At 34.8% G+C, this 26524-nt stretch overlaps 3 protein-coding genes across 4 annotated transcripts; 2 read left to right on the top strand and 1 right to left on the bottom strand.

Annotated features, from left to right (window-relative positions):
• The first annotated feature begins 1396 nt into the window (after positions 1-1396).
• Positions 1397-3981, top strand: LOC133289517 (uncharacterized). Its single transcript, XM_061487491.1, has 4 exons — positions 1397-1675; positions 2176-2310; positions 3166-3353; positions 3589-3981. Exons 1-4 carry the CDS (start codon positions 1617-1619, stop codon positions 3795-3797), a joined length of 591 nt encoding a protein of 196 aa, XP_061343475.1. The 5' UTR covers positions 1397-1616; the 3' UTR covers positions 3798-3981.
• Positions 3982-9217: 5236 nt separating this feature from the next.
• Positions 9218-14417, top strand: LOC133289506 (auxin-responsive protein IAA11-like). Of its 2 annotated transcripts, none has more exons than XM_061487480.1 (5): positions 9218-9567; positions 12408-12727; positions 13341-13518; positions 13914-13975; positions 14053-14417. In XM_061487480.1, the coding sequence occupies exons 1-5, from the start codon at positions 9347-9349 to the stop codon at positions 14100-14102; spliced, it is 831 nt and encodes a 276-aa protein (XP_061343464.1). In that variant the 5' UTR covers positions 9218-9346; the 3' UTR covers positions 14103-14417. The 2 variants fall into 2 exon arrangements, with proteins under 2 accessions (XP_061343464.1, XP_061343465.1); XM_061487481.1 differs by having other exon boundaries at positions 13383-13518.
• Positions 14418-15441: 1024 nt separating this feature from the next.
• Positions 15442-18748, bottom strand: LOC133289524 (MDIS1-interacting receptor like kinase 1-like). The gene is made up of 2 exons (XM_061487496.1): positions 16084-18748; positions 15442-15851 (listed from the first exon to the last, which is right to left on the bottom strand). The coding sequence occupies exons 1-2, from the start codon at positions 18746-18748 to the stop codon at positions 15442-15444; spliced, it is 3075 nt and encodes a 1024-aa protein (XP_061343480.1).
• Between the last annotated feature and the right edge of the window lie 7776 nt (positions 18749-26524).

A 26524-nucleotide genomic window follows, 5' to 3' on the forward strand; every position in this document is an offset into this window, starting at 1 on the left:
CTAATATAACTATGTACTGATAGTACGTCAAAAATTATTTTTTTCCTCTCTATTCAAAAACTTTTCAGAGATTTTCTGCTGAAAAATGGGATCCAACAGTCGAAAAGTGGTACTAAATTAATAGTAGAAATATTTGATAGTAAGAATATCCTACCTCATAAATAAATATAAAATATCGAAAAAATATTTCTTCAGTCATTGGAGATAAAATTATCTCTAGTGAGTCCAAAACGATGTCGTTTTGAGATTGTAAGATTATAAAATTATAATGATAAAGACTAATATAACGCTGCAATAAATTATAATTACAAAAACACTTGAATTCTACTACAAAACATTGTCATTTTGGGCTCACTGAAAATAATTTATCTCTATTGACTGAAAAAAGCTTTTACCAAAAAAAATATATAGCAATTAGAGGAAGGTCAAATAAAATATGAGTATAGCAATTTTATTTATATATAAAAAGTAATAGAACAACATACATTGCATAGATTCAACCTAATAATAATTCATTAGGGGGTATTTGGTAATTTTCTTTTTTAAAATTATGAAAAAGTGAGATTGGAAATTCGATTTTTCTACATTTGATGAGGATTGTAAAACTTTTTCCAGGAAAGTCAGGTTTCATATTATGAAAAAAAATTCTATTTTAAAATATCACTCATTTGGTGGTATTTTGAGAATACCATATGATGTAAATATTTAATATTTTTTGGGATATAATTAATCTCAATCTATCTACCAAAAACAAAATTAACCTCAATCCTAATTCTCAGCAATATTTCACAATCAACTAAATATAGCATCAAGAAAATTAACTCAATATTTTTGTGAATATTTTAACCTACTAAATAACTATTTGATAACATTTCAGGAAAATTTATTTTTTCATTATTATCGAATAATTAATTTTTGGGAAAATTTTACCAATGTCCCTGTGATTTTTTTTCTATCACATATGCTCCTGTAGTTTGCAAAAGGGTATGTTTTTTTATCACATATGTCCCTGTGATTTTTTATTTTTTACAAAGCACATAGATATATGTGATAGAAAAAAACCACAGAAACATAAATAATTCTAAAACAAATCACAAGAGTATTAGCCAATTTTTTTTTTTTTTTTCCTCCACCAAAATACACCCTTAATGCGTCATCAGTTTTTATATCACAACCCAGCAAGATGGATTACATATCTCAATATATAATTAGGTTTCACCAGCCCGAGAAAATACATTCATGCATACTTTCACCTCTGAAAAGGGGATACAGTTACTCTCTCCCGTACATTTTTCAAATAACAAAACAGATTTAGTATTGACATATTTATGATAATTAAAATATTTAATTTTGTAACCCAAAAAAAAGAAAAGAAAAACTAGTCCAATCCAACCATACATTTACTTAACCTTGAGAAGGAAAAGCAGAACATAAGAGTAGAGACTGTAGCAGCTGCATGAGATTAGGGTTCGTGTAATTGTGCTTTCCCATTCTTCACTTCCATTTTGTATTTTGTCTGATCTATATACAACACAACAGAACATTGTAATTCGGTGAATCACGAAATCCAAGGATACCGACAGTATTGTGCTGAGATACCATATTGTTAGTTGATCATGTTAGCAAAGAAATTAAGCTCCTTCCTCAAACTCTCCCCAAAACCTCAGATATCAAGGTGAGTTCTACGTTGTTTCATGTGTTTCCTCTTGGTACTTTTTTTTTTTTTTTTTTTTTTTTTTGTTTCCCCCCTTGTATTTGAATTTGATGATTGTTGCTGGATATATATGTAACTTTATTTTGAGTTGTATGACTATTAGGGGAAAATTTTTCTGTTGGCTGATTAAAGTTGCAAAAAAGTGAGGATTTTTAGTGTACTCAGACTCATTTGTAACCTCAATTTTCCACCCTTCAAAATTTCGGGCATCAGAGCTCAATAAAATAATCAAATCCCCTAACCCAAATTAGGGGGTCTGCAGTTTGCATTGCTCATGGTAAAATCTGTGAATTGAGAATACAGTAAGATGAATCCTAACACATAGGAAGTAAAATACTTATTCCTTTTTTTTTTTTTTTTTCAATTGAAAATGGTAAAGTACTCGTTGTCATTACTTGGTTGAAACTGTATGAACTGTAATATGGTCCTTGATTGTGACTACCAATTTTAAATTGTTGCAGTTCCACAAGGAATGTGGATGAAGAGAAGAGCAAATATTTCGGTCGTAAAGCAGTGTCATTTGTTTTGATTACTATTACAGGTGGCGTTGGTCTGAGTGCCCTTAATGACCTTGCTATCTATCATGGCTGTAGCAGGTATATACTGAGCTGTAATGTGATAATAACTACTGTGATCTCAAGATAATGCATTTGTCAGGCGTGAGAAATCTATTAAGATCTGCGTTTTAACCTACTGTGGTTTAGATTTTAGAAGAAGAAGCCCAAATATACCTTACAGTTTTATGTACGTTGTTTATGATATTTCTTGTCTCCCATCTTCATTATCTTTGGAGAGGAGCATTTCCTCAAGAAGGCCAATAGTTTTGCTTAAAACTGAAACTTGACCATTCTCTTATCCCCTCCAACATAATAATAACTAATAATGGTGGTTATATTTAGAACCTAATCAATTTGTTTAGTTAGTTTAGCATCTAAATTTTGTAGTGATCTTTTGTTTCAATTTAACTCGCATAGCATTTTCATTTTTCATTGAAAATAAAAAAGGCAGTGCGTGCAAATCAGATCTGCAAGACTTAGTTAATAATTCTGTTTATTTTGCTAGCTCTAAGATGGTTATCAGGAAGGAAGGAGGGCTTCTAAAACATTTGTTCTTTTCATGTCTTTTTCTACCTACATTCCAGCATTACAATTATAGCTTCCCTGTGATATCTTTCTGCGAAAATGAGGATAGCCCTCTAATTGAGGTTAAACCAATCACTATTTTCAAATTCTTCAGCCTCCAATCCCATCAAGTAAATTCTATTCTATTTTTAATTTGCTTTCATCTTTATATAGTAGATAATAGATAGTAAGCTTCTTGAATACTTTTCTGAGATCCGATTACAAATTCATATCACGAAAGGAGTTTCTCAACTATTATTCTTTACATTTCAAAATTTAAAACTTGTTCACCTTGGCAGATTCTAAAATTATTAGCTGTGAAATTTGCAGCAAGGCCATGGAGAAGGTGAGCAAGAACCAGGCAATAATAGATGCTATTGGAGAACCAATTGCTAGAGGTCCATGGTACAATGCATCTCTTGCAGTAGCTCATAAGAGGCATTCCGTGTCTTGCTCATTTCCTGTTTCTGGACCACTGGGCTCAGGTGTCTTGCGGCTGAAGGCGGTACGCAATGGAGGTTAGCAATTTGAACATTTATCTTTATGATTTTAATGGAAACTTTTTCCCAAACTCTTGGTTAACTGAATTAATCTGTATTACTAGCATGATATGAATTTGCTTGCTTATTCTAGCTATATTTTTGCTTATGAATTCTACTTGGCTTTGTAAAATCTATTGTTTGGAAAGTGGGGACATTGAGGTCAGTTTGAAAGCTAATAGTAATGATTATTGGTTTGGCTTATTTGAAACAGATGATGACACTTGGTCTTCCTTTTTTATTCCTCGTGATTGGGACATTTTAATCATGGATGCTCTCCTTCATGTACCTGGGAATGAGGAGACGCATCAAACCTTGCGGATTGATCTCTCTGACAATTTGCCTCCTTCATGTAATGCTTGCACCGAGTGCATAGCTCGTCCATCAGAAAATTCAGAGGCAAAATTGAGTTCCAATCAATAATAGTAAGCTTACGTTTGATCTTCAATTCAGCTATAAACAAGCTTTTATATTTTAAACCTTTATATGATTTGAGGTTAGGAGGACGTCAATATTTGGTTGAGTGAATAAGTTTCCAAATATTGTTTTGGTGCAATACGTTATAATAACATTCACCATCTTATTTCATTATGAAAATAAATGTATGTTGCCTTGTAGAATGATGTGCATTTTGTTTTATCCTGCATCCTTCTGTTTCTTTTTAATCTTGCTGACTTCTTAATCTTAACTTTTACAAGAGTTGATTATCTGAACATGTATGACCAAATAATCAAGGACAAGAGAGATTGGGTTTTATTTTTCATTTGTCTATGTTTCGAGCCCAAATCCAGATAAACTTATTTTATTCTGCTTATGTATTTAATATTGTACAATGCTAGGACAGACTTATAACTCAGACTACTCTTGCACATCAATTTGAACTAACAGTTTTGGTGGGTTAAGAGGAGATACGTTTAGATTGTGAAAATGAAAAATTGAAAATAAACTGATGAAGTGAGAAAATTTGCAGCACCATTCTTTAAAATATCTTTAGAATGAATGAAAGGGGAAGATATGTTGAAGCCTAACAGCCGAACTTATCCCAAAAAAGGGGGATTCTTATGAAAAGAACTCTTTGTAATTATGTTCATATCTCTTTTCAATAAGGTTTCCGGAAGACTGTACTAAAATTTAAATTTCACAAATAATCCTCTTCTCTAGAAACATTGAAGCAAAGTAAAGTGCTTTCATTTTCTTCCGCACTGTTTTCAGGGGTGTTTAAAAACCTGGCTCGGCCGTCGACCCGGCTGAGGTCAGGGGTCACAGGTTCAATCGGGGGGTCACGGGGTCACTACGTTGACCCGGTTTTATATATTAAAAACAGTGTTTTAAAACCCCGCCCCACCTCCCGGGTTGACCCGGGTCAACCCTGACCCCGCCCCTCTGAGGGTTGGGGTCACAAGTTGGACCCTATATGCATATCGACCCCTCTGACCCCCAAAACCCAGCCGGTTTCAGTGACTCCCGGGTCAGAGGGGTCAAAGGGGGTCATTGCATGTTTTTTTTTTTTAAAAAAATATTCCATGAAACAACATTGTCTTATTAAAAAAATAAAATAAAAATGCTTGCAAACCTAAATCTAATCGTTCTCTTCTCTCCTAGTGACCTAGACGTTTTCAATCTTCACCTCGCTGTCGTGAATCTTCTAGAAAAGATAAGAATTTTACCCATTCAAATGAAATCCTTACGATCGTCGATGGAAAACAAAACTCATTCTTACTTCCTTTAAATTTTCTTTTGTCAGAGACCTTATCAAAAGAGGCAGAACCAGGTCAGCGTAGTAACCCCATTAGAATATGAATTTTGTACTTTGGTATTTTGATACTTTAATTAGGTTGTGTAATATTGACTTGTGGTTGTAATTGGTGAATTATGTTAAGTATATTTTGAATCTTTGGGATTGATGGTTTGTTTTTTAATATTTTCATATAGGATATATATATATTTATATTTTTTTAATATATAAAACCGGGTCAGCATAGTGACCCCGTGACCCCCCGGTTAAACCCGTGACCTCCCGGTTGAACCCGTGACCCCTGACCTCGACCGGGTCGATGGCCGGACCGGATTTTTAAACACTGTTAAAAAAACATAAATATATATATCCTATATGAAAATATTAAAAAACAAACCACCAATCATTAAAGATTCAAAATATACTTAACATAATTCGCCAATTACAACCATAAGTCAATATTACACAACCTAATTAAAGTATCAAGATACCAAAATATAAAACTCATATTCTAATGGGTTCACTACGCTGATCCGATTCTGCTTCTTTTGAGAAGGTTCCTGACAAATGAAAATTTAAAGGAAGTAAGAATGAGCTTTTGTTTTCTATTGACGACCGTAACAATTTCATTTGAATGGGTAAAATTCTTACCTTTTCTAGAAGATTTACGGCAGCGAGGTGAAGATCGAAGACATCTAAGTCGCTGGAAGAGAAGAGAACGATTAGATTTAGGTTTACAAGCACTTTTATTTTATTTTTTTTAATAAAATGATGTTGTTTCATTGAATTTTTTTATAAAAAAAAAATATGCAGTGACCCCCTCTGACCCCGGAGTCACTGAAACCCGGCCGGGTTTTGGGGGTCGGAGGGGTCGATATGCATATATGGTCCAACTTGTGACCCCAACCCTCAGAGGGGAGGGGTCAGGGTTGACCCGGGTCAATCGGGGGGCGGGGTGGGGTTTTAAAACACTGATTTTGAGTCATTTCCTTCCTCTTGGAAGTTGCCAAACATGTTTTGATGTATCCAGCCATAAAACGCTTTAGAAATTATTGTTTGCATCATCAGGGTGTCTACCACGGGTTGAATTCTATCAGTGACCCCTTGGTAATAATGCATAAGAATAGTAAGACGTGATCATTTGCTTTACTAAAAATGTGTTCTTACTTTAATTTTTTTGGGTATAAAAAACTAGTTATTTATAATGTTAGTGTTTTGGAAGATAGATAAGGAATTAGTCATATATTGTTGTAAAATTATTAGAATTTAATTTTGATGCATTATTAAAAAAAGTGTTATATGTTATCGCTAGGAGTGTAAATGGATCGAGCGGTTTGTTAGAGGCCCAAGATTTTGGCTTGACCTGACTTATTTAATAAATAGAACGAGCTTAAGCTTTAAAAAAAAACTTGTTTAGAAAACAAGTCCAAGTCTAATTTAACAAGATTTAGCTTGAAAGTCTGTGAGCTGACTTGATATATTATTATAATAACTAATATAGTTTTATGTCATTGAATTATTAATCCTATTTTTGGGTTCTATACAAGTTCCATGTGGGTGGGTCTGTGTGCTTCTCTTATGAGTTGGATCAATGTTTAAAAAGGATTTGTGAAACTTATTATTCGATCATAAGTCTCAGCTTTAATGAATCTTGAATTGGTTCCAAACTAGCCCATGAATCGAATCTCTAATGGGATAGTTGAATGTATTGAAAATGTTATTTTTTGTTCCGACTAGATAGCATGAAAGATATAAATTTATATGTGGACTGAGTGAGTTTTAGGATTATTTTTTCTCTTACGAAAGAATACAGAATTTGATGAATTTATAGTCTCAACATTTGGACGTATGTGAGTTTGAAAAAAATATATTTTATAATTATAAATAAGCCAAACTAAGCTTTTAATTTTTCATAAATAAGTCAAGTCTAGAATTTAGATGGTACTAAACTAATTGGCCAAACTAAACTGAAAATATTTTTTATAGATTTGACTTATTTAAGCTAAAACTTGGCTTGACTTAACTCATTTAAACCTCTAGTTATCGCATTATTGAGTTTGATGTTTCATATGATTAATAATATAATTTATTTTATTGTGCTTATGTATTAAATGTTGTACAATGTTGTTTAATACGATATTGTTCGTTGATCATGTTGGCAAAGAGATTAAGCAATAATGTATTAATAATAAAAAATGAGTGGATTAAATCCAATTAGTTGAGTCAAATTCCTAATTTTAAGGGTAGGAAAAAATTATCTTAATATTAAAAGGTGTCAATATTCCACGTGTCCGTGGGCTCTGCACAAAGGAGACATCACACATCACTGTCTCGTGGACCGTCGACAAACGGCAGAGGAGAGAACAGATGGCGGCATGGATACGCGAAACGCGGCACCAGAACGTCAAAGATATGTGTGGCCATTCAATTGGATGCAGGGTTTTTTCGTAAACGACAGGCTACTTAATTTCTCGAGTCGAATGATGGTTTGGCCCCACTTTTGTCGGGTTGTCGTTTGGAGCGTGTATATATATATATATATATATATATATATATATATATATATTTTGATTTTATCGTGTGAAAAATAAATATTGACGTGATCATAATTATACAAAGGTAAATCAACAGTTATGATTTTATAACTATCTATTTTATTGTTTTTTCTTTTTTTATTATTATTAATTTATCTTTGTATAATTATGATTTTTCATATGATCATATTATATTTTTTTTAACATTAAAAAAGAATCCATTTATATGAGGTAGGATTCTTTGACACCAGTGTCAAACTTGAAATTTGACACCTCATCTAAAAGTCATTGGATCAAAAAAGATCAGCGGCTCTGATTTGTAAGCTTGTGACACCATTGATCTTTTTTAATCCAATGACTCTTAGATGAGGTGTCAAAGGATCCTACCTCTATATATATATATGCGTAAAAGATTTTTTCAGTAAATGGAAATAAGTTATCTCCGGTGAACTCAAAATGACGTCATTTTAGGACGAAAATCAAGATATTTTTATAATTCTGATATATTGCAGTGTTATATTAGTCTTTTATCATTATATTTTTTTAATCTTATAATCGAAGACGACATCGTTTTGAGTTCATTGGAAATAGATAAAATTATCTCCAGTGACTGGAGAAATACTTTTTCATATATATATATATATATGTATATATATATATAGTTGTGCTGTGTGGGACAAGAATCAAAATGTCGCTTTTTGGCATTTTAATAGTTGAAATGTCACGGTTCATAAATAAAAGGGTTCATATATAGGGTGAGTTTTCACTAATACTTTTTTCTATAATAGAATCTATTTAATTTTATGTGAGTGTAACCGAAAATTTTGTTCAGCAATTAAATAGAAATATTTTTCCTTAAATAAAATATTAAAATACTACATTTTAGAATTCATTATCAATTCCAATGGATCAGTTTGCCATATTTTGTCTGATTTATTGTAAAAAATAACGGGTCCAAGATAAATTATTCTATCAGCGGATCCTGATACAGGTGACACATAACCCAATTGCATAAGAAAACATTATAAGTGACAGATAACATAAGAGTAACCCAATAGATTGCCATGTCATGCAAACAGGACCTCATTGTCAAAAATCCTTATTCAGGCAACTGATAACGCATCCTAAAACATGCTATTTTTAGGGATTTTATTTCTGAAAAGTTGGCATTTTGGTCTTTGTCGTGTGTAGTGTGTTGTGCGTGTGTCCTACCACACCTGCAACCATTTTGAAGGATATCTTATTTTATAGCTCATTTCCATTTTTGATATTTCACCATATGTGTAACCAAACATGATTCCAATTCCAAAGTGTAAATAAAGAAAGATGCACTAACTAGACACAGCAAGTAGAAAGGAAAAGGACATTGATGATGATGGAGGTGCACAGAACAGACATGTGGGGACCACACAGCAATCACTTATACCCTCTCTTGAGTTCTTGTTAACCACGCCACCATATCTGTCACTACATTCCCATCACCAATCAAACCTCACCTAACCTAATTAACCATTACCCTTCTTTTGTTTTTGTTTGTATATATCCCTCATTCTTCTTCTGCTTTTCCAATAATCCACACCATACCCTTCCTCTCCTACCCCATCCTTCTTCATCCATCATCATCATAATCTCTTTCTTTTTAACCACCTTCAAATTTTATCCACTCCCACACTCTTCACACTTCTTCAGTTCAGACCCGTTTCATGCAGGGTTTTTCAAATTGTGGGTCAATGTCAACGTTGTCTAAAGATGATAACTTGGTCCTCTCCTCCGAGGATTCTTCTTCCCCAGATGAGTCTCACCTTGAATTGGGTCTCGCCTTAAGCCTCTCTCCATATGCCACAAAGGTTTTTCCTTCTTCCTCTAATGTCACTTCTGGGACCAACACACCTCCTGATTCTGTTGTCCCCTCTAATGGTCTCAGGTAAATTACAAATGATCTTCACCCCATTTTCCTTGATTTAGTAGTAGTTAGGTAGCCTCTTATTATAGTATAATAACAAATGACTTGTGTTTGTTATGGTGTTTAATGTTTATCACACGCTATCCAATTTAGTATGTCTTATGCCTTTCATTTACTTGATGGATCATTCCTGGTTATCATTGGTTTTAGGTAATAATCTTTGGGTTCGTCGGTTCTTCTTTCATTGCTGATGAAAAAAATTGCAGCAAAATTTTAACTAGGATAAGTGGTCGTATCCTGACCTAAAAAAAAACATCAAGATCCGCATGCCTATCCTGAAAAAAATAAGTGTTAGTGCCATTTTTTCCATACGAGAGCTAACTATCCCGTAATCTTTTATATATTGTAGTGGTATTCTATGATGGGTATTAATGACTTGGTTGCCGTATCTGTATAGCGCGGCTACCAATATCATCATTTATTAGATAAAAATGGTTGATTAGGAACGTAATATTTATTTATCCCTAATGTAAAGCCGGGGCATGTAAAATATACTAAGTGATTTGTTTTGTTATCAAACGAAACTTACATTTTTTAAATTTTTTTTATGTATTTTAGGTATAATATTATGAAGATTATATTAAATAATTATATATATATATATATATCTTATAATTATTTATTTCATTATTCACCAAGCAGATTCAGTCTGCTCGGTAGGTCATGCAAATTTTGATACCCTTATATTATTTGTTAAACAAAAGTAAGGCTTTAATCAAATAATATTGACGCCCGGTACCGTTTTTGGAAGAAGTTTAAAGTCTTAATTTCGGAATTCACCCCGAATTGGACTAAATTCAAAGCGATGCACCGATTAGAATATCTCAAAAAAAAAAACAAAAAACCAAAAGTAAAGCAACTCAACTTATGATGTAGAAATTACCCACCTAGAATATGAAGTATGCAGAGTTATAATTTTGCTTCAGTGGATTAAATTCTCAAGTTGTAGGGTAATTATCTTGCTTTTGAATTGTTATGCTTTTACTTTTATCCAAAAAAAAATAAAAATTGGTTTATAGTTACTGTTAAGAGTGTTAGTGTTAATAGTGTAGAAGTCCCACATTGAGTGTGTCTCTTTGTATTCTTCAATTGGTTTGCTATATAATAGCACCAATGTTGTGTAGTTTAATATAACAAGGATTATTATCATTTCTTCTTGTATCTATGAGATTTAACATGGTATCTAGAGCCTAACAAGAGGAATCTTAATCCGTTTAACTTAGTTCTATTTTCCATAATTTCAATATGGTTATAGAGAGATATCACCCTCCTTGAGGGATTCCCGTTGCTATTTCTTTTTCGGGTTTTTCTTAGTATGCTCTGTGACTGCAGCTTAGACTGATCTGTCACATCAGAAAAGAATGATCCTTGGGAAGTTGTTGGGTTAACCACCGTTGTCGTTGACCGACCACCGTTGACCGCGTCGTCCACCGTTGACAGACGTCTCTGGCGACTTTTCCGATGACTTTCCGGCGAATTTTTCGGCGATCCACCACCGTCTCCGATGACTTTTTCGACGACCCACCGCCGTCTCCGACGACTTTTCCGATTCCGCGAAGCTTTGTTTTTCCTTTAATCTTCTTTCTTCCCAAGATGGAGTATTTATACTATTCATCATCCATCTCGAGAGGGAGCACTGTCCAAGTTGCTGATGTTGTCTCCGCTGATGTTAATTCTGACACCGAAGTTCCTCTTGAGGGGAGCACTGTCCATGTTGCTGATGGTCATTCCAGCACAATTGTCTTTGCTGATGATTGTCTTTGCTGATGATAATTCTGGCACTGTTTAGAAGTTCCTCTTGAGGGGGAGCACTGTCCATGTTGCTGATGGTCATTCCAGCACAATTGTCTTTGCCGATGATAATTCCGGCACTGTTTAGAAGTTCCTCTTGAGGGGGAGCACTGTCCATGTTGCTGATGGTCATTCCAGCACAATTGTCTTTGCCGACGATAATTCCGGCACTGTTTAGAAGTTCCTCTTGAGGGGGAGCACCGTCCATGTTGCTGATGGTCATTCCAGCACAATTGTCTTTGCCGATGATCATTCCGGCATCTTCCATGTTGATGTTCATTTCGACGCCATTTTTAGCACATTGTTGATTTTTGGTTTCTCATTTAGGAGATTTATTTTGATGTTATGTTACTTGGTCTCTCTTGTAATAAGCTTGTAGCATAGTCAAGGGGAAACCACGGCTGCTCACCAACTGTTAAATGAAATGTCTGAGAGGGATCTTGATGCTGATGTCCTGGTCAGCTCAGTTGTCTTTGCCGATGATAATTCCGGCACCATCCATGCTCTGATGTCCATTCCAGCATTGTCTCTTTATCAGCTCTTCAGACTGATGGTCATTCCAGTTGATTTGTTGTACTTAGTCATTTCATTTCGTTGATGTAGCATTGTTGTTTTTGGTTCCTAATGAGAGTATTATTTATGTATCAAGCTTGTAGCATATGATCTATATGCTACAGCTTGAGGGGGAGTGTGAAGAGTGTTAGTGTTAATAGTGTAGAAGTCCCACATTGAGTGTGTCTCTTTGTATTCTTCAATTGGTTTGCTATATAATAGCACCAATGTTGTGTAGTTTAATATAACAAGGATTACTATCATTTCTTCTTGTATCTATGAGATTTAACAAGTTTGCCATGTGCAAGACACTTCGTTTCATTTTGTGGTTCTCTTTCTTCCCAATGATCTCCTTTGTGTGTAACTCTATAGAAATGGAATGAATCAAATATTTTTCAATTTTATTATCATTTCTTTGTGATGGGATTGTAATATATGTTCTGACTTATTTTTTACAGTCAAGTAGTTGGATGGCCCCCCCTTGGAATATATAGAATGAACAGCTATAATAGCCATGCAAAATCCCCAGCCACTGAAGTATTCAATTCTGTAGTTGAGGAAAATAAGAGCAATAAGAGTGCTGACAATGGCAATGATAATAAAAAAATTATCTCCAAAGAAAACGGAAATCTGAGGAGTTCCCTGTTTGTGAAAGTAAATATGGATGGAATACCAATTGGAAGGAAGGTTGATTTGAGTGCTCATAGTTCCTACAAAACCTTAGCACGAACCTTGGAGGATATGTTTAACGAACCAACTACAGTCCTCACTTGCAAAGGTGAGCTTTCCTTGGTCTTTATACTCCTAATAAAGAAAATGCTACTCCTGTATGTAATTATGTCATGTTTTCAAGATCAACATGATTTTATCCGCTTGGTGAATATTTTGTTAACTTTGTGCCATTCCTTTCTTATGAGTTATGTGCACTTTAAATATGACACAATGATAACTTCTCGCTTCCTTTCTTTTTAACTTTGCCAAATTTGAACGTATGTGTGATTAACTATTGTCCAAAAAGTACATTTGTAGATTAATAAAAGATTAAAAAATGACAAACATATGTGGATTACTTGATGAAGGTGGCAGTGGTAGGGGTTTAAATTTTCACTCTCTCTTACTTTCGTTTTATTTTGCTCATCTTGTGTAGAATAGATATCATATGTACTACTTTTCTTTCAAGACTATCTCATTATTTCAGTTTTATAACATATGAGCTATCAAAATATAACAAATTTCAAAGATACGAAACAAAACCATCTAAGAACTTGGTGTTCTGTTTTCATCAATAAAATTCCGGTATATATCATTTTTTTTCTCTCTGTCTCTTTCGTATTTTGCTTTTGGGGATATATGATAGCATAGTGTTTGATTTTGTTTCTTCAATGTGTTAGATTCCATTGTTCCCCTAATGGTATTGACATCATTGTCAATAGGATCAAATGGAGAGAATCATGGTATTGTAGTTGGAGTAGATGGGCAGTCAAGATTGTTGGATGGATCTTCAAACTTTGTGCTCACTTACAAAGACAAGGAAGGAGACTGGATGCTTGTTGGAGATGTTCCTTGGTGGTAAGGATTTGGTTCATAATCATCAATTTGATTTTAGTATCAAGATTTCTCTCCCTCTGTAGTGATGGTGGTGATATATCATTGATGTGCAGCATGTTTTTCTTTGTAGCTAAAATTTGCTTTGTTGATTGATTTTCAAGTAGTATCTGTAATGTTTAAAATGGTTGATTTTCACTAGGCCATAGCTCTTTTCCTGAACAAGGAAAACTATAAGTAAAAGTAACAAGAACAAAAGCAAGAACTCTTAGATTTGATAATTGCAATTGATTCATGTATTTTCATAGTAGGTAGGCAGATGTTAGCTTTGTTTTTCATCTTGTAATGCTGAAACGTAGGACCTCTTGTTTTATCTGGTTTGATGTTTACCTACCCTTTGTCCTTAAAATTGCAATCAGGATGTTCCTTAGCTCTGTGAGGAGACTAAGAATCATGAGAACATCTGAGGCAAATGGTCTTGGTAAGTAGATGCACTATTATTCCTAACGCAATTTATTCACTCTTTTTTCTTTCTCTAACCTAGTTACTTATTTGCAGCACCAAGATTGGAAGAAAAGAACAGCAGATTGAAAAGCAAGCCAATATAGATAAGGTTTGCAATTTTGCATGTGTTAGGATACAGAAAACTGATGGCCTAAAGTGTATAGCACGAATAGAAGGAATAAAAAAAGGAGAAAAAACAATAAGAGAAAAGTAAAAATGGGATTATGAGATTTTTATTTTTATTGTTATTTTGGTTCAATTCGGATGCTGGTTGTTTAATATCTTATATCACTTGGAGGGCACAGGCGCCATAGATTTTTGTGTAATGTTAGTCATATAATGTTTTGCCGTTTCTTAATAATGTAAATATGAGATGCTTGCTAACTTGGCAAATTTTGATTACCTTCTCTTCCCCTGCTGCTGTTGTAATTCGAATTCTCACTTGTAATAGCAGAGTTATTTTCCTGTTTATTGGAACCATTGCTTCAATTTGGCCAGCATTTAATATTTTCATACCTTATGGTTCCTTGGAATGTTGCCATACAAATAATTAAAACTGTGTTGTGCCTGTTATAATAAAATATGGTACATAAAATATGTTTCACGGGGATGTAAGCAGATTTCTGATTTCTTTGATTATTAATTTTTATTTTTTTGAGAACTGAAAAAAGGGTTATAATATATATGCACGGACGTTATTGATAAAGGACGTTATCCATGGATTCACGAGCCGTGTCTTTTGCGTTTAACAAAGTTAAAGTACGTGTTAAGATTTGTTTTACATCAATCTTGTGGTCTAGAACATCAAGACCTCAAACATAAGCTATCTTGTGGGATTTTAGAAAGAATGCTTGCCCTGAATTTTGGCAATTCTGTTCTGAATATTGTTGCACCCATTTTTATGCAGAAATGATTTTGACTAACGGGGCAATGTAATAAAATTTTAGCTCAGGATTAAACAAAAAAAAAAAGTAATTATTTTTGGCAAAAATAAACTGGAATAAAGATGCTAGTCTATCATTATCAAGAGCCTAGAGCTTCATGAACATTAATAATTTACTCTTTGGGTATAGTAGAGTGCCCTTGTCTAGTGGACTGATCAATAGAGACCTTTGCAAAAGAAAGTCCCTCACATGAAAGAAAGAAAAAGAAAAAGAAAAAGAAAGAAAAACAGGGACCAAGTTACTTTTGATTACTTCATTAGCACGTTTGGAAAATTATCATCATTATTATCCAAAGGATAATAGGTACAATTGCTTAATCTTGGTTTCTACTCATCTCTATGGTAACTCTTGGCCAAAATCAGGATACGAATAAAATTTATTTGCAAAAATCAATACATTTTGATATACCCAATAATATTTTAAAGACAAATATGAATTGCTGATTACAAAATTACAGCTCTAAACATGTTTTTGGCCAGGGAAAACTCAATTTTGGTTCCTACAGAAGGCCATTAACTGGTGATGTGCTAAAAACTGGTATCTCTTTGTTGTTAGCTGCAACTGTTTCATTGTTGCCACTACTCTTTCTCCGAGGTTTTGCCTCTCCAAGCATCATTATGACATCCCTCATGGTGGGTCTGTCCTTGGGGAACTTGGCAGTGCAAAGAAGTGCTATTCTTAGAACTAAAAGCATCTCTTCTAGAATATGCCTGCAATTTCCTACATTGGGGTCTAATGCTTCTTCCAGAGATTTGTTGTCTCTAATCTTCCTTCTAATCCATTCTACTATGTCTACAGACTCTCCAAAGCCTGCATCTAAAGGTCTCTTTCCTGTGAGAAGCTCCAACAAAACTACTCCATAACTGTAAACATCAATCTTTTCATCCACCTTCAAGGCATATCCATATTCTGCCAAAGAGTAAATCATTGAAATGTCATGCATATAAATCTTGTACATCTAATAAAGAGCAAACATTTCTTCACAAATATGAATATAAACAGCCTTATCTTTCTATTCTAATATGCTGATTGAAAGTTATGTTCTTTGAGATTTTAACTATCTTTCATGCTCTAAAGTGGTCTAGAAGCCAATGTAGCTATTAATTCCAGATAAAGTAAGGTTTATGAACTAGTAACTTACCAGGGGCAATGTAGCCATAGGATCCAGCAACCATGGAGACTGTTTCATTCTTCCTGGTCATCATCTTGGCTAACCCAAAATCTGCTATCCTTGCCTCAAGATTTGCATCTAGCAATATATTATTTGATTTGATGTCTCGATGGATAATTGGTGGATGACAATCATGATGAAGATAAGCAAGTCCTTGTGCAACTCCTAGAGCTATGTTATACCTTGAAACCCAATCTACAAGCAATGTCGCTGCTTGTCTACCATGCAAGGCATCTCCTAGGTTGCCATTGTGCATAAATTCATAAACTATCATCACATCAGTGTCATTATGAAGAAATCCTAGTAGTCTAACAATGTTTCTATGCCTTAGCCTCCCTAAAAGATTCACCTCTCCAACAAGGTCATCACTGCTTCCTACTTCAATATCAGTTCCTGATCTCCACAATTTTTTCACTGCCACAACTGTACTTGATTGAGGTACCTCAGCCTTATAAACAACCCCAGTAGCTCCCATTCCAATCACATTTGTTTCCTTGATGCAAGCTAGAATGTCAGTACTTGTAAAACCAAGCCTCTGAAATGCCATCAATCTCCAGGGCCACCCTTTGCTACTCTTATAAAATCTTTCTCTGAAGCAAAATCCATCAGTGTACCACCTTACATATAAAGATCTTGCTAGCAAAATTGCAATCCCAATGGCTAAGATTGTTGATATTCCTATGATCCATCCTACAATAATGTGCTTTGCATGTGAGCTTCCATGCCTTGTTGAGTACGCAGATTTTTGGTCACATGGAGGGAGGACACCGTCACATAGGCCAGCATTGCCCACAAGATCATTCGGGTTTATAGTTCTTAGCATACCATTTGCTGGGACAGAACCTTCGAGCTTATTGTACGAGACATTGAATGCTTCCAGAGCTGGAGAAACACCAAAGCTTTCAGGTATCTGACCACTCAGAGAATTGTTGGAAAGATCAAGAATGGCCAATGTAGGCATGTTAGCTAATGCTTTTGGGATTTCACCGCTCAATTGGTTGTTTTGTAGGTTCAGATTTACCAATTTCTGACATGAGGCGATGCTTGCTGGAATGCTTCCAGAGAAATGATTTGATGAGAGATCAAGAACAGTAAGCGAGGGACAGTCCTGGAATTGGTCTGGGATTTCACCTTCCATGTTGTTGTTTGAGACCATGAGAGTTTGCAGGTTTGGAATGGAAAGAACGGTGGAAGGAAGAGAAGAATGAAGATTGTTTCTTGAGAGATCAATGAAAGAAAGGGATGTGGAAGAAGCAATGTCATCCGGAATTCCACCAGAGAGACTATTGTTAGCCAATTCTAACCTTTGAAGCTTCCCAAGCTTGCCAAAACCCACGGGAACTATCCCAGAAAGAAAATTGTTCTGAATTCGAACACGAACAAGGGATGGACACATTGTTAGGCTAGATGGAATTGGACCAGTGAAGGCATTATTGAAAAGTATAAGCTTGGTGAGATTGCCTTGGCTGCAAAGAGTTTCAGGAATCTCACCAGAGAGTGAATTGGATGATACATCCAACCATTGTAATGGTGAATTCTTGCCAAGGTTAATAGGCAATGGTCCTGACAAGGAATTGTTCCATAGCTCAAGCACCTCCAGTTGAGGCAAATCCCCAAGGCCAGAAGGCACAGGACCAGATAGCTGGTTGCCCATGAAGTTCAGAAGCTCTAAATTCTTCAGCTGACTTATTTCAGTTGGAATTTTTCTTGACAACATGTTATCAGAAAGATCCAGCAACTGCAAAGAAGTCATGTTGCCAATTTCTGGTGGAATTCTTCCTTCAAAATTGTTGTTGTATAAGAAAACTGTATTCAATAACTTGAGCTTTCCCAATCCAGCTGGAATCTCACCACCAAGATTGGCTGTTGCTAAATCAAGATATTTAAGACTAGTAAGATTTCCAAACTCTTCTGGAATCCCACCTTCAAATTCATTGTACCCAAGGATCATATACTCCAGTGATGAAAGCTGTCCTAGCTCTCCAGGAATTTCCCCAGTGAGATTATTCCCAGATAGACCAAGGAACTTCAACTTATGAAAGTTACTGAATGATTTTGGAACTGACCCTTCAAAGAAGCTGCCTCTGAGATCCAGCATCTCTAAGGAACTGGCGTTTCCAAGGTCCCAAGGAAGAGAACCTGAGAATTCATTGCTGGATGCATTTAAAGTCGTAAGTCGCCATGCCCTTCCAAGGCCTAATGGAAAGTCACCAAGGAAGAAATTCTGGCTTACATCAAGAATGTTCAGTGTGGTGAGATTGGCTATGGATCTTGGCAATTGTGATGAAAAAGCATTGCAAGACAAGTTGAGTGTACTAAGACTTTTAAGCCTTTGTATATCATCGGATACACTGCCGCTGAGATTCTTGTGTGAGAGGTCAAGCTTCTCTACTGCTGCAGCTGAGTTGCATCTGACACCAGTCCAGTTACAATGAGCTGCATCCTTTCCCAGTGCTTCGTCCATCAGTTTCCAATTCTGCAGGGCGTTCAACGGATCAACAAGACCTGCTTTTATAGAAAGCAAAGCTGACACTTCATCATCTGCTCCGGCAGCAAAACCAAAAGAAAAACAACCAATGTAACAGAAGAAGAAGATGAAAAACTGGGTTTTCATTTGCATCTTGTTCTTCTTCATTCTACTTGATTAATGGCTCAATTGTCCATCATGTACAGTACACTCTCTAATGAAACTGAGGAAAAAAGGGTGTGAGGATGAGAGTGATATGCTTAGTTTGTGAGGAAGTGGTTGAAAGAAGAACCACAAATGTAATTGATATCGTATATTATATGACCAATAAATAAACCAGTTGATTAGTTTATGTCAATTCTTCAGGTTTATGAAGTGGTATTTCAAAGCACAGGTGAAGCTTTGGACTTATTTGGAGTTTATCCGACATAAAACATGAGATGTGACAGAATGAGGCACTTAATGCTCGTTCAGTTTCTACTTTTTCCTCATTCGGTTATCCTTGTCAATTTTAGGAGGGATAAAGCAGTTATTTTTTTATTTTTTAGTTTTTAATTTTCTCTCCTATTTGTTTATTTTGAATTCCATTTTACGTTAATTACATTCTTGCTAACAAGATTGTGAGTAAAGGAATAAGAGAATATAAAATTTTCTCCATAGAGTAGATCAGATGAATGATCCACAAGGGTGGTCCTTGAGTTTTTTTATTTCTTTCATCCCATCTCTGAGTTTCTTTTCCAATTAAATTATAGATCTCACAGGTTCACAAATATGCATCAATAGGCAATGTATAATTAAGATTCAACCAAATGTGGGAAAAGAGAAAAGCTGGGCAAAAAACATTATAAAAAAATGTAACTACCACACTACTACAGTACTACATTGTTAAGGGAACTTTATAACCTTTGAGCTTTATGATTCTGTTTTCAGAGAATAAACATTGTCCAAGGCATCTTTCCAAATACATTAATTTTTTTTGTTAAGCCACTTTAAGCATGTTCCATTACCATGAATGTGAAAGTGGACTTTCAATTTCCACTTGATTGAAAGGTAACTTCTAAGTATGACAAAGATTCAGAAATGATGCATAAGTGGACCAACTAACATATGGTTAATATAGGATCCACCAAAGAACATTGATGTACTTGTGATTATCTTAACATCAAAATCCAAACCAAAGCCATGTGATAATGGGAACAACTTCTAACAGGGTAAGCTAAGAAACCGTGTATGCCTCGTATGCTTTTGTTATTCACTATGAAGGATAAAGAAGGAAAGGAAGGAAGAAAGACACACGGGGGAGAAAGAGGAAAAAATTAAATAGATTAAAAAAGGGAAGATCAGAACCATCACCAATCATCCACTTAATGGTTTCAGCCTCATATATGTTTATTGTTCATTATGATTTTGATGAGGGAATCTTTCCATGTTACAGGGGGGGGAGAAACTTGAAAATAAGACAAGTTCTACCATTGATTAAATTAAAATTTAAAATAAAATGCAAGGGCCACAAAAATAGGCCTTTTGACCCTAATAAGGTGAGAAAGGAAATATTTTACAACATTGATTTCAAATCTAAATATTTTGCCAAAATAATATAGTAAGATACTTATAAGGTGTGCACGTTTAAGTCATCGTGCATCAGGGTGATACGCGACTTTTGCAAAAACAAAATGCGCGCGGCTTACCACCTGTCCTTGACCATTTAAAACTATAGCCTCACTTACCCACTCAATTTACCATTGGTCAATTTGATAATATATATGCAACCCAAAACTATTATTCAAAAGCATCCGGGAATGAATGATTCTTGTTAATTTTTATAACAATTTTTTCTTTCTTTGTCCAAACTCAAATTAGTCCTTTTAGATGAAGTAGCAAGTAATAGAAGAAAATAGGGGCATGTTCATATGAGTGGATAATAAATTATAATAGGAATTGGCAAACAGAGGGAAATGGGAGAAAAGTGCTGCACTTGATCAATCATGGTCTGAGCCTACCAACTGCCACTTCTCATATAAAAAAATATTTCATTTTTCTTTGTTCCCTTTTCTCCCTTTCAATATTCACATGCACACATGGTGTGAGTGACAAATTGACAATGTTACATACCCTCTTTCTATTGCTTAGATCACATCTGAAACCTACCCATGTACTAACACAGATGGAAGCCATGTGAAATAGCAACTTCCTGGTGAAGTACATCCTTGCTTATTATTGGAGAGAGATAGTGATGATTTTAAGTATTGAATTAGTCTTAATACTCTAATAATGGCTATTCTATGATTCTTCTATGTTACATCTCATTGGTGGAAAGAGGTTGAAAGTGAAAACATTTCTTACTTGTGTCCAAAATGTCTGTTGTTTGTGACAAGGAAAACCAGAAGAACCAGCTTTTTCATCATTTAAAAAATGAAAAGAAAAAGAAAACCCATATTACTGACAGCAAAGAGATGCCATAATGGAATCATAGTGCTCATAATTGCACATGTAGCACGTGCATGTGATGTGGCTGGCTGCTACTCTCATTGGTTTGGAAAATCATTCCTAGTCGTTGTTGATCAAAAGTAACCTTGACAAGTTGACATGGATTTTGGCCTGAACATCTCGCTCCAATAATTCACGTAGCACATTTTCTACGAATTTTCTGATTTTATTTTTCGACTCTTTGTACATATAATAATATATGTATAATATCATTTTATATTAGTATAAATTATATTTTTAATCTTAGTAATTGATGTTATTTTTTTTAGTAAATGAGTAATTGATGTTATTTATATATAAGTGCTTTAATTTTTAATTTTGTGAGCCATTAAATATAAGTAGATCAATAATTAAAAATGAGTGTAAATTTTTTTATTTTTACATCGATATAAAAATAACTTGCTTCGAATTGTCATTGTAAATTCTTTTCATTCTATCACTTAATTATAAAGGTTTATCTTATATAAATAGTTATTTTTTTAGGTTGATTCATTACACCTAAGACCAACCTTCTCCGTTACCCTGACTTAAGACAGGCTAGATGATAAGTCTATGCAAATGTGTGCGAGTGAGGAAAATACACACTGAAAAGTCTCGTGTTAGTATGTGGGGATAATATTGATTCTTGAAGCGGCCAGGCGTTACAAGTGGTATCAGAGCAGGCTTCTCTTCCAGTACGGTGTGGTTCGAGGACGAACCAGGCTGAAGCTAGTGGACATGTAACATCCCGAGCGCTGACGAGAGCGGGGAGTGATCGCCGGTGCGAAAAGGGCATGGACAAGGAGCGACTCTTGACAGGCTTTCAGCAGGGGATTACATGAACGAATGAATCGAATCGACACCCGAAAGAGAAGGATTTCAAAGACTGTGCAAGTATGAGACTGCACAGTTTAGGATAACTTATAAGAATTAATTGGTACTATCTATACTAACAAGATGCATCTACTTTTCGGTAGCCCAGAACAGAAGAACTTCATAGTTAAACATGCTTGACTTGGAGCAATTCTGGGATGGGTGACCTATTGGGAAGTTTTTCCGAAAAGTGTGCGAGTGAGGAAAAAGTACACCGGAAAGTCTCGTATTAGTATGTGGGGATAGTCGTTGATTCTTGAAGCGGCCAGTTGTTACACAACACAATTTTTCCAATTAGAACTCTTAAACTTTTTGCCTTGAATTCTATTTTTTTAATCAGTTAAGTTTTTCACAATTTCTTGAAAATATCATAAACAAAAAATGCCAAAAATAATTTTCTCAACTTATTTTATTTTTTAGTGAACAAGTTGTTTTTTACAACAATTTTTAATCTGAACCTTCCAGTGATCATTAACTTTTGATTTTTCTTATTTTTCAGTTTAACCAATTTAATTTTAATTTCTCTTAGAATTTAGTTTAGCAATTGTAATTTTTCTTTTGTACTTTTTCGCCAAAAAGATCCTTGTGCGAACGATATTTGTGTTTTAAATACAATATTACTTGTAGCTGCGTATACTTGCGCATCTCTTGCATACTCTTAGCAAGGCCAACACTATACATACATGCATACCTACGCGGAATTAACTCTAATAATATTATGTTTCCAAAAAAAAAAAACTAATTATTGTGTGTGTGAGTGTACAAAATTTCCCTCAAGGGTCTCAGTAATTTAAGCAACCAAAAATATACTTTGGTCCAATTAGAATGTATATTCACTGAGAAATAGTTTTTTTTTTTTTTTCATTTGTGAGAAATTGGGAAAAATTTTCAAAACAAATCTGAGAAAGATCCAATTAGTTTTGAGAGAAAATTTTGAAGTGCAGAGTATATTTGGGGTTACATGATGTACAGTAATCTAAATTAATTAAATAATTAATTTACTTTTTTTGACCCAATCACATCTTTACCCTCAAGTATTTTGTTGCAGGGGCACAGCCAGGGGAGGCTAGGGTGGGCGGCCACCCCTTCCAAAAAAAAATTGAAAAAAAATTGATGCAGTTGAAGCCTAGACGTGATATTATTGTTACTGTTAAATGTGCTTCTTCTGGAAGTTTTGGTTAGAAATCCAAGTTGAAATCTACCTCATCTTCACCTAATGTGTGTGTTATGTATACCCTTTTCTGCATTTTTTTTTTTTTTCATTTGCTATGTTTTTTTTTTTTGGGTATATTCATTTGCTATGTTTTTGTTAATGAAAGTTTTGGCCTTTTTGCTTTGCTCACTTTTCATTTGCATGGTTGTATTTCTCTTTGTGTAGTGGTTTTATACAGAGAAAATGAGTTTGTTTGCTCTAACTTAAAAGATTCACTTTTTGGAGCAACTTGGTTGCAATCTTTTATTTTATTTTAAAAAAATTATAGTTAAAAACATTATTTTAGCTAATGTTAACGTTGAATGAAAGTACTCTCCTTTTTATTTTTTTTAATTATTGCTTTAAACTTCTTTTATGTCTGTTGAACTCGGGTAATAGTACATTTTTTTAGTCTTTAAAATGTTGTTAAATGTTAATATTTTGGTAAAAATTTATCTAAATGAGTTCTATGAAAATATGAGGTCAATAGATAGAGAAAACACTGATATTATGCAAGATAAAAAATTAATTTTTGTCCCCCCGTCCAATCCTAGCTTCGCCACTGTTTTGTTGATATATATTTTAGAAATGCAAATAAAACAAGACCATTTTTTAAAATTTCTAGTTAGTAAGCTGTTCGATTATTTTGACATTTTTTGTGTTTAGGAAATATGATTTTTATCTTTGACAAATTTTATGTAAACAATTTCTTTCTTGTTAAGGGAGGGAGGAAAATCTAGCAGAGAAGCGAAGCCGTTTTGGTGAAAATCAATCTCAAAAGAATATAATGCTACTTTAATTAAAAAAATTGGACTATATTTATATATTTTTATCTAATTTTAGTACGACTCTTGCACTTTACTTAGTTGTTCATTTACTTTATATTATGGCAGGGAGTTTTTGGGCCCATTAGTTTCCTTTCTGAACTAGTCCAAACAAAATTTTTCAATGTTGTATACATGGATACAAGTTTTTTATGTTTCAAATTTCCTAAAACAATTCCTGATAACGTAATAGTTACATTCAAAATATTTGTGTGTCATATTCTAGGCTATGCCAAGAAATGCTCCTGAAGTTACTCTATTTGTGTGCACACTACAGTTTGGTGAGTGAATCACTCCTTTAATTGCTCTACGTCTGATATGCGGGGTTTAAGGATTGTTGGCCCTCATCTGTGTAAGCAACAACTTACAACCCTCTATTTGGTAGTTGTTGGATTTCTTATATCCATCCACGTAGAAACCTGTGGATATCTATGAACATAAAAATATCGGCTACCTTAAAAGATTTTCTCTTCTATCTTTCGTCTTTGTCCCCATTTTATGGTTAAAGTTTACAAGATTTCTTATTAAATTTACGGGTTTCACATTTCTCACTTTTATTTGTGTGTAAGAAATAAAATTTATCTCCTACACACAAATAAAAATATATAGAGCCTATTTGAGCCTATGTGAATATAAGAGAAAAAGAAAAGAAAACATAAGCGTTATACACTTTTATGTATGTGTAGGAAATGAAATTTATCTCTTACAACACAAGAGATCGTAAATCCTAAATTTATATTTGTGACAAAAAGAAAAATATAAGACATAGGAATCGATGTTGGATTTTTTTATTTTTTATTTTTTATTTTTTGTATTAAAGACTAAGACACGTTACATAACCTTGGGCTTGTTGGGTATTTTCCTTTGAGAGCTAAGCAAATATCTCCTGGTTTGTTCTTAAAAAGCCCAAACTCCAAAGGCTGACAAAACCCAAATACATATATGAAAACAAAACATAATTGTCCAAGCCCAAAAGCTATACGAAATATAGAGACGCAAAAAAGGTATACAAATCCAAAAATTCAAATAAAATCAAAAGTAAAATAAATATAAAGAATTGCAGTTGCAGGTAAAAAATAAAACAAATATAAAGACTTAAGTGCTTCCACCTTTTGAATATGCAACAAACGGTTTCCGTAAGAAGTTTTTTTTTTTTTATTTTTTTTTATGGAATTGATAACGTCAAAGTGATAAACATTTTCATATAAATGTGTGTGATAAATGTGTCAATTGAGAGCTCTCATGAATTGAAGCTAAGTATGTGATGCGGAGTCCTATGGAGTGGGATACATAATACATTTATGAGATTCATGGAACGATATTCTAAGGCGAATGGTTTGTAATTCATAAAAAAATAAGTTAATCTGCAATATCTTCAATCCTCTGTCATTATTTATTTTTTTATTTTTAACTTTTTTGTGATACATTCAGATAAAACTTGAGTGATGTAACGCCCCGTTCTAGAACCGGTTTGTTAACATCGCATTATGATATTAAGCGCAGTTACAATCACATGGGTTCAATTAAAATCCGGATAAATTTTTCATTTTAAAACGTACCGAACTTATAATACCCAATTTCGTGATCATAACCAAATTACCTTGCGGAAACAGATAAATTAAGCTTAACATCATGTTCATTTTCCATTTTTAAACCTTTAATTTACTTCTTGTTTAGTTCAATACTTCTACTATATTGTAGGTTTCTTCATTAGCTACCTGTGGCTTCAAACCGTGCTCAAATCGGAGCACTGTAGCCCAAGTTAGGACAATTTGGAGCAACACAAGAGAGTGTTGGTCACAGGCCCAGCGCGCTTCAGCGCGCTACCGGGCGCTCAAGCGCGCGCTATCGGGCGCTAAAGCCTCCATCTGGGCGCTTAAGCGCACGGAGGCAGTAAGCATCAGTATTTCCAGTGTGGATGGGCGCTTAAGCGCGCAACAGGGCGCTCAGGCGCGCTAGCCTGGGCGCTCAAGCTCCCACTGGGACGTTTTAGCGCGCAGAGACAGAAGCATTTCCTCCTTCAGTGGCGAAGGGCGCTTAAGCGCGGACCAGGGCGCTCAAGCGCGCAACCCTGGGCGCTTAAGCCCCACCCTGGGCGCTAAAACGCGAGGGGGCAGTAAGCCACCCAACTTTCTGCAGCAAAGGGCGCTTAAGCGCGAGCCAGGGCGCTCCAGCGCGCAATCCTGGGCGCTTAAGCCCCCACTTGGGCGCTCCAGCGCGAGGAGGCAGAATGCATTGGCACTCGCAGGGGCAGCAGGGCGCTTGGGCGCGCTCCTGGGCGCTTAAGCGCGCTGCCAGGGAATTCCAATTCCCACATTTCTCAAGTCCAAGCCTAGGGGAAAATGCATCCCCATTACATATCCCAATTGTTCATGCCCCAAAACTAAATCCTAGCCTCATCCAACCTCTCCTCATGAGATTAAGCTAGAATTTGGGCAGCATGACCTTTGTTTTCTCATCGTTTACCAGTTTAAACAAAAGGGTACCTAATTGACTTTCAGCCCAACCAATTCAACAACTCAATACATAACAAGCATGCATATATGGAATTTCAAGTAGGCATCATTTACATTACATATCCTTTACAAA

This window comes from Gastrolobium bilobum, unplaced genomic scaffold, assembly GCF_033153095.1.
Source record: "Gastrolobium bilobum isolate Gb01-03AN ecotype WA unplaced genomic scaffold, APGP_CSIRO_Gbil_v1 utg8959, whole genome shotgun sequence".
NCBI lineage: Eukaryota > Viridiplantae > Streptophyta > Magnoliopsida > Fabales > Fabaceae > Gastrolobium > Gastrolobium bilobum.

Coding starts and splice junctions, on each gene's coding strand:
- LOC133289517 (XM_061487491.1), top strand. CDS start 1,617: ATGTTAGCAAAGAAATTAAGCTCCTTCCTCAAACTCTCCCCAAAACCT. Junction 1,676..2,175: donor CCAAAACCTCAGATATCAAG/GTGAGTTCTACG, acceptor AAATTGTTGCAG/TTCCACAAGGAATGTGGATG. Junction 3,354..3,588: donor GAAGGCGGTACGCAATGGAG/GTTAGCAATTTG, acceptor TATTTGAAACAG/ATGATGACACTTGGTCTTCC.
- LOC133289506 (XM_061487480.1), top strand. CDS start 9,347: ATGCAGGGTTTTTCAAATTGTGGGTCAATGTCAACGTTGTCTAAAGAT. Junction 9,568..12,407: donor GTCCCCTCTAATGGTCTCAG/GTAAATTACAAA, acceptor TATTTTTTACAG/TCAAGTAGTTGGATGGCCCC. Junction 12,728..13,340: donor TACAGTCCTCACTTGCAAAG/GTGAGCTTTCCT, acceptor TCAATGTGTTAG/ATTCCATTGTTCCCCTAATG.
- LOC133289524 (XM_061487496.1), bottom strand. CDS start 18,748: ATGAAGAAGAACAAGATGCAAATGAAAACCCAGTTTTTCATCTTCTTC. Junction 15,852..16,083: donor CTATGGCTACATTGCCCCTG/GTAAGTTACTAG, acceptor ACTCTTTGGCAG/AATATGGATATGCCTTGAAG.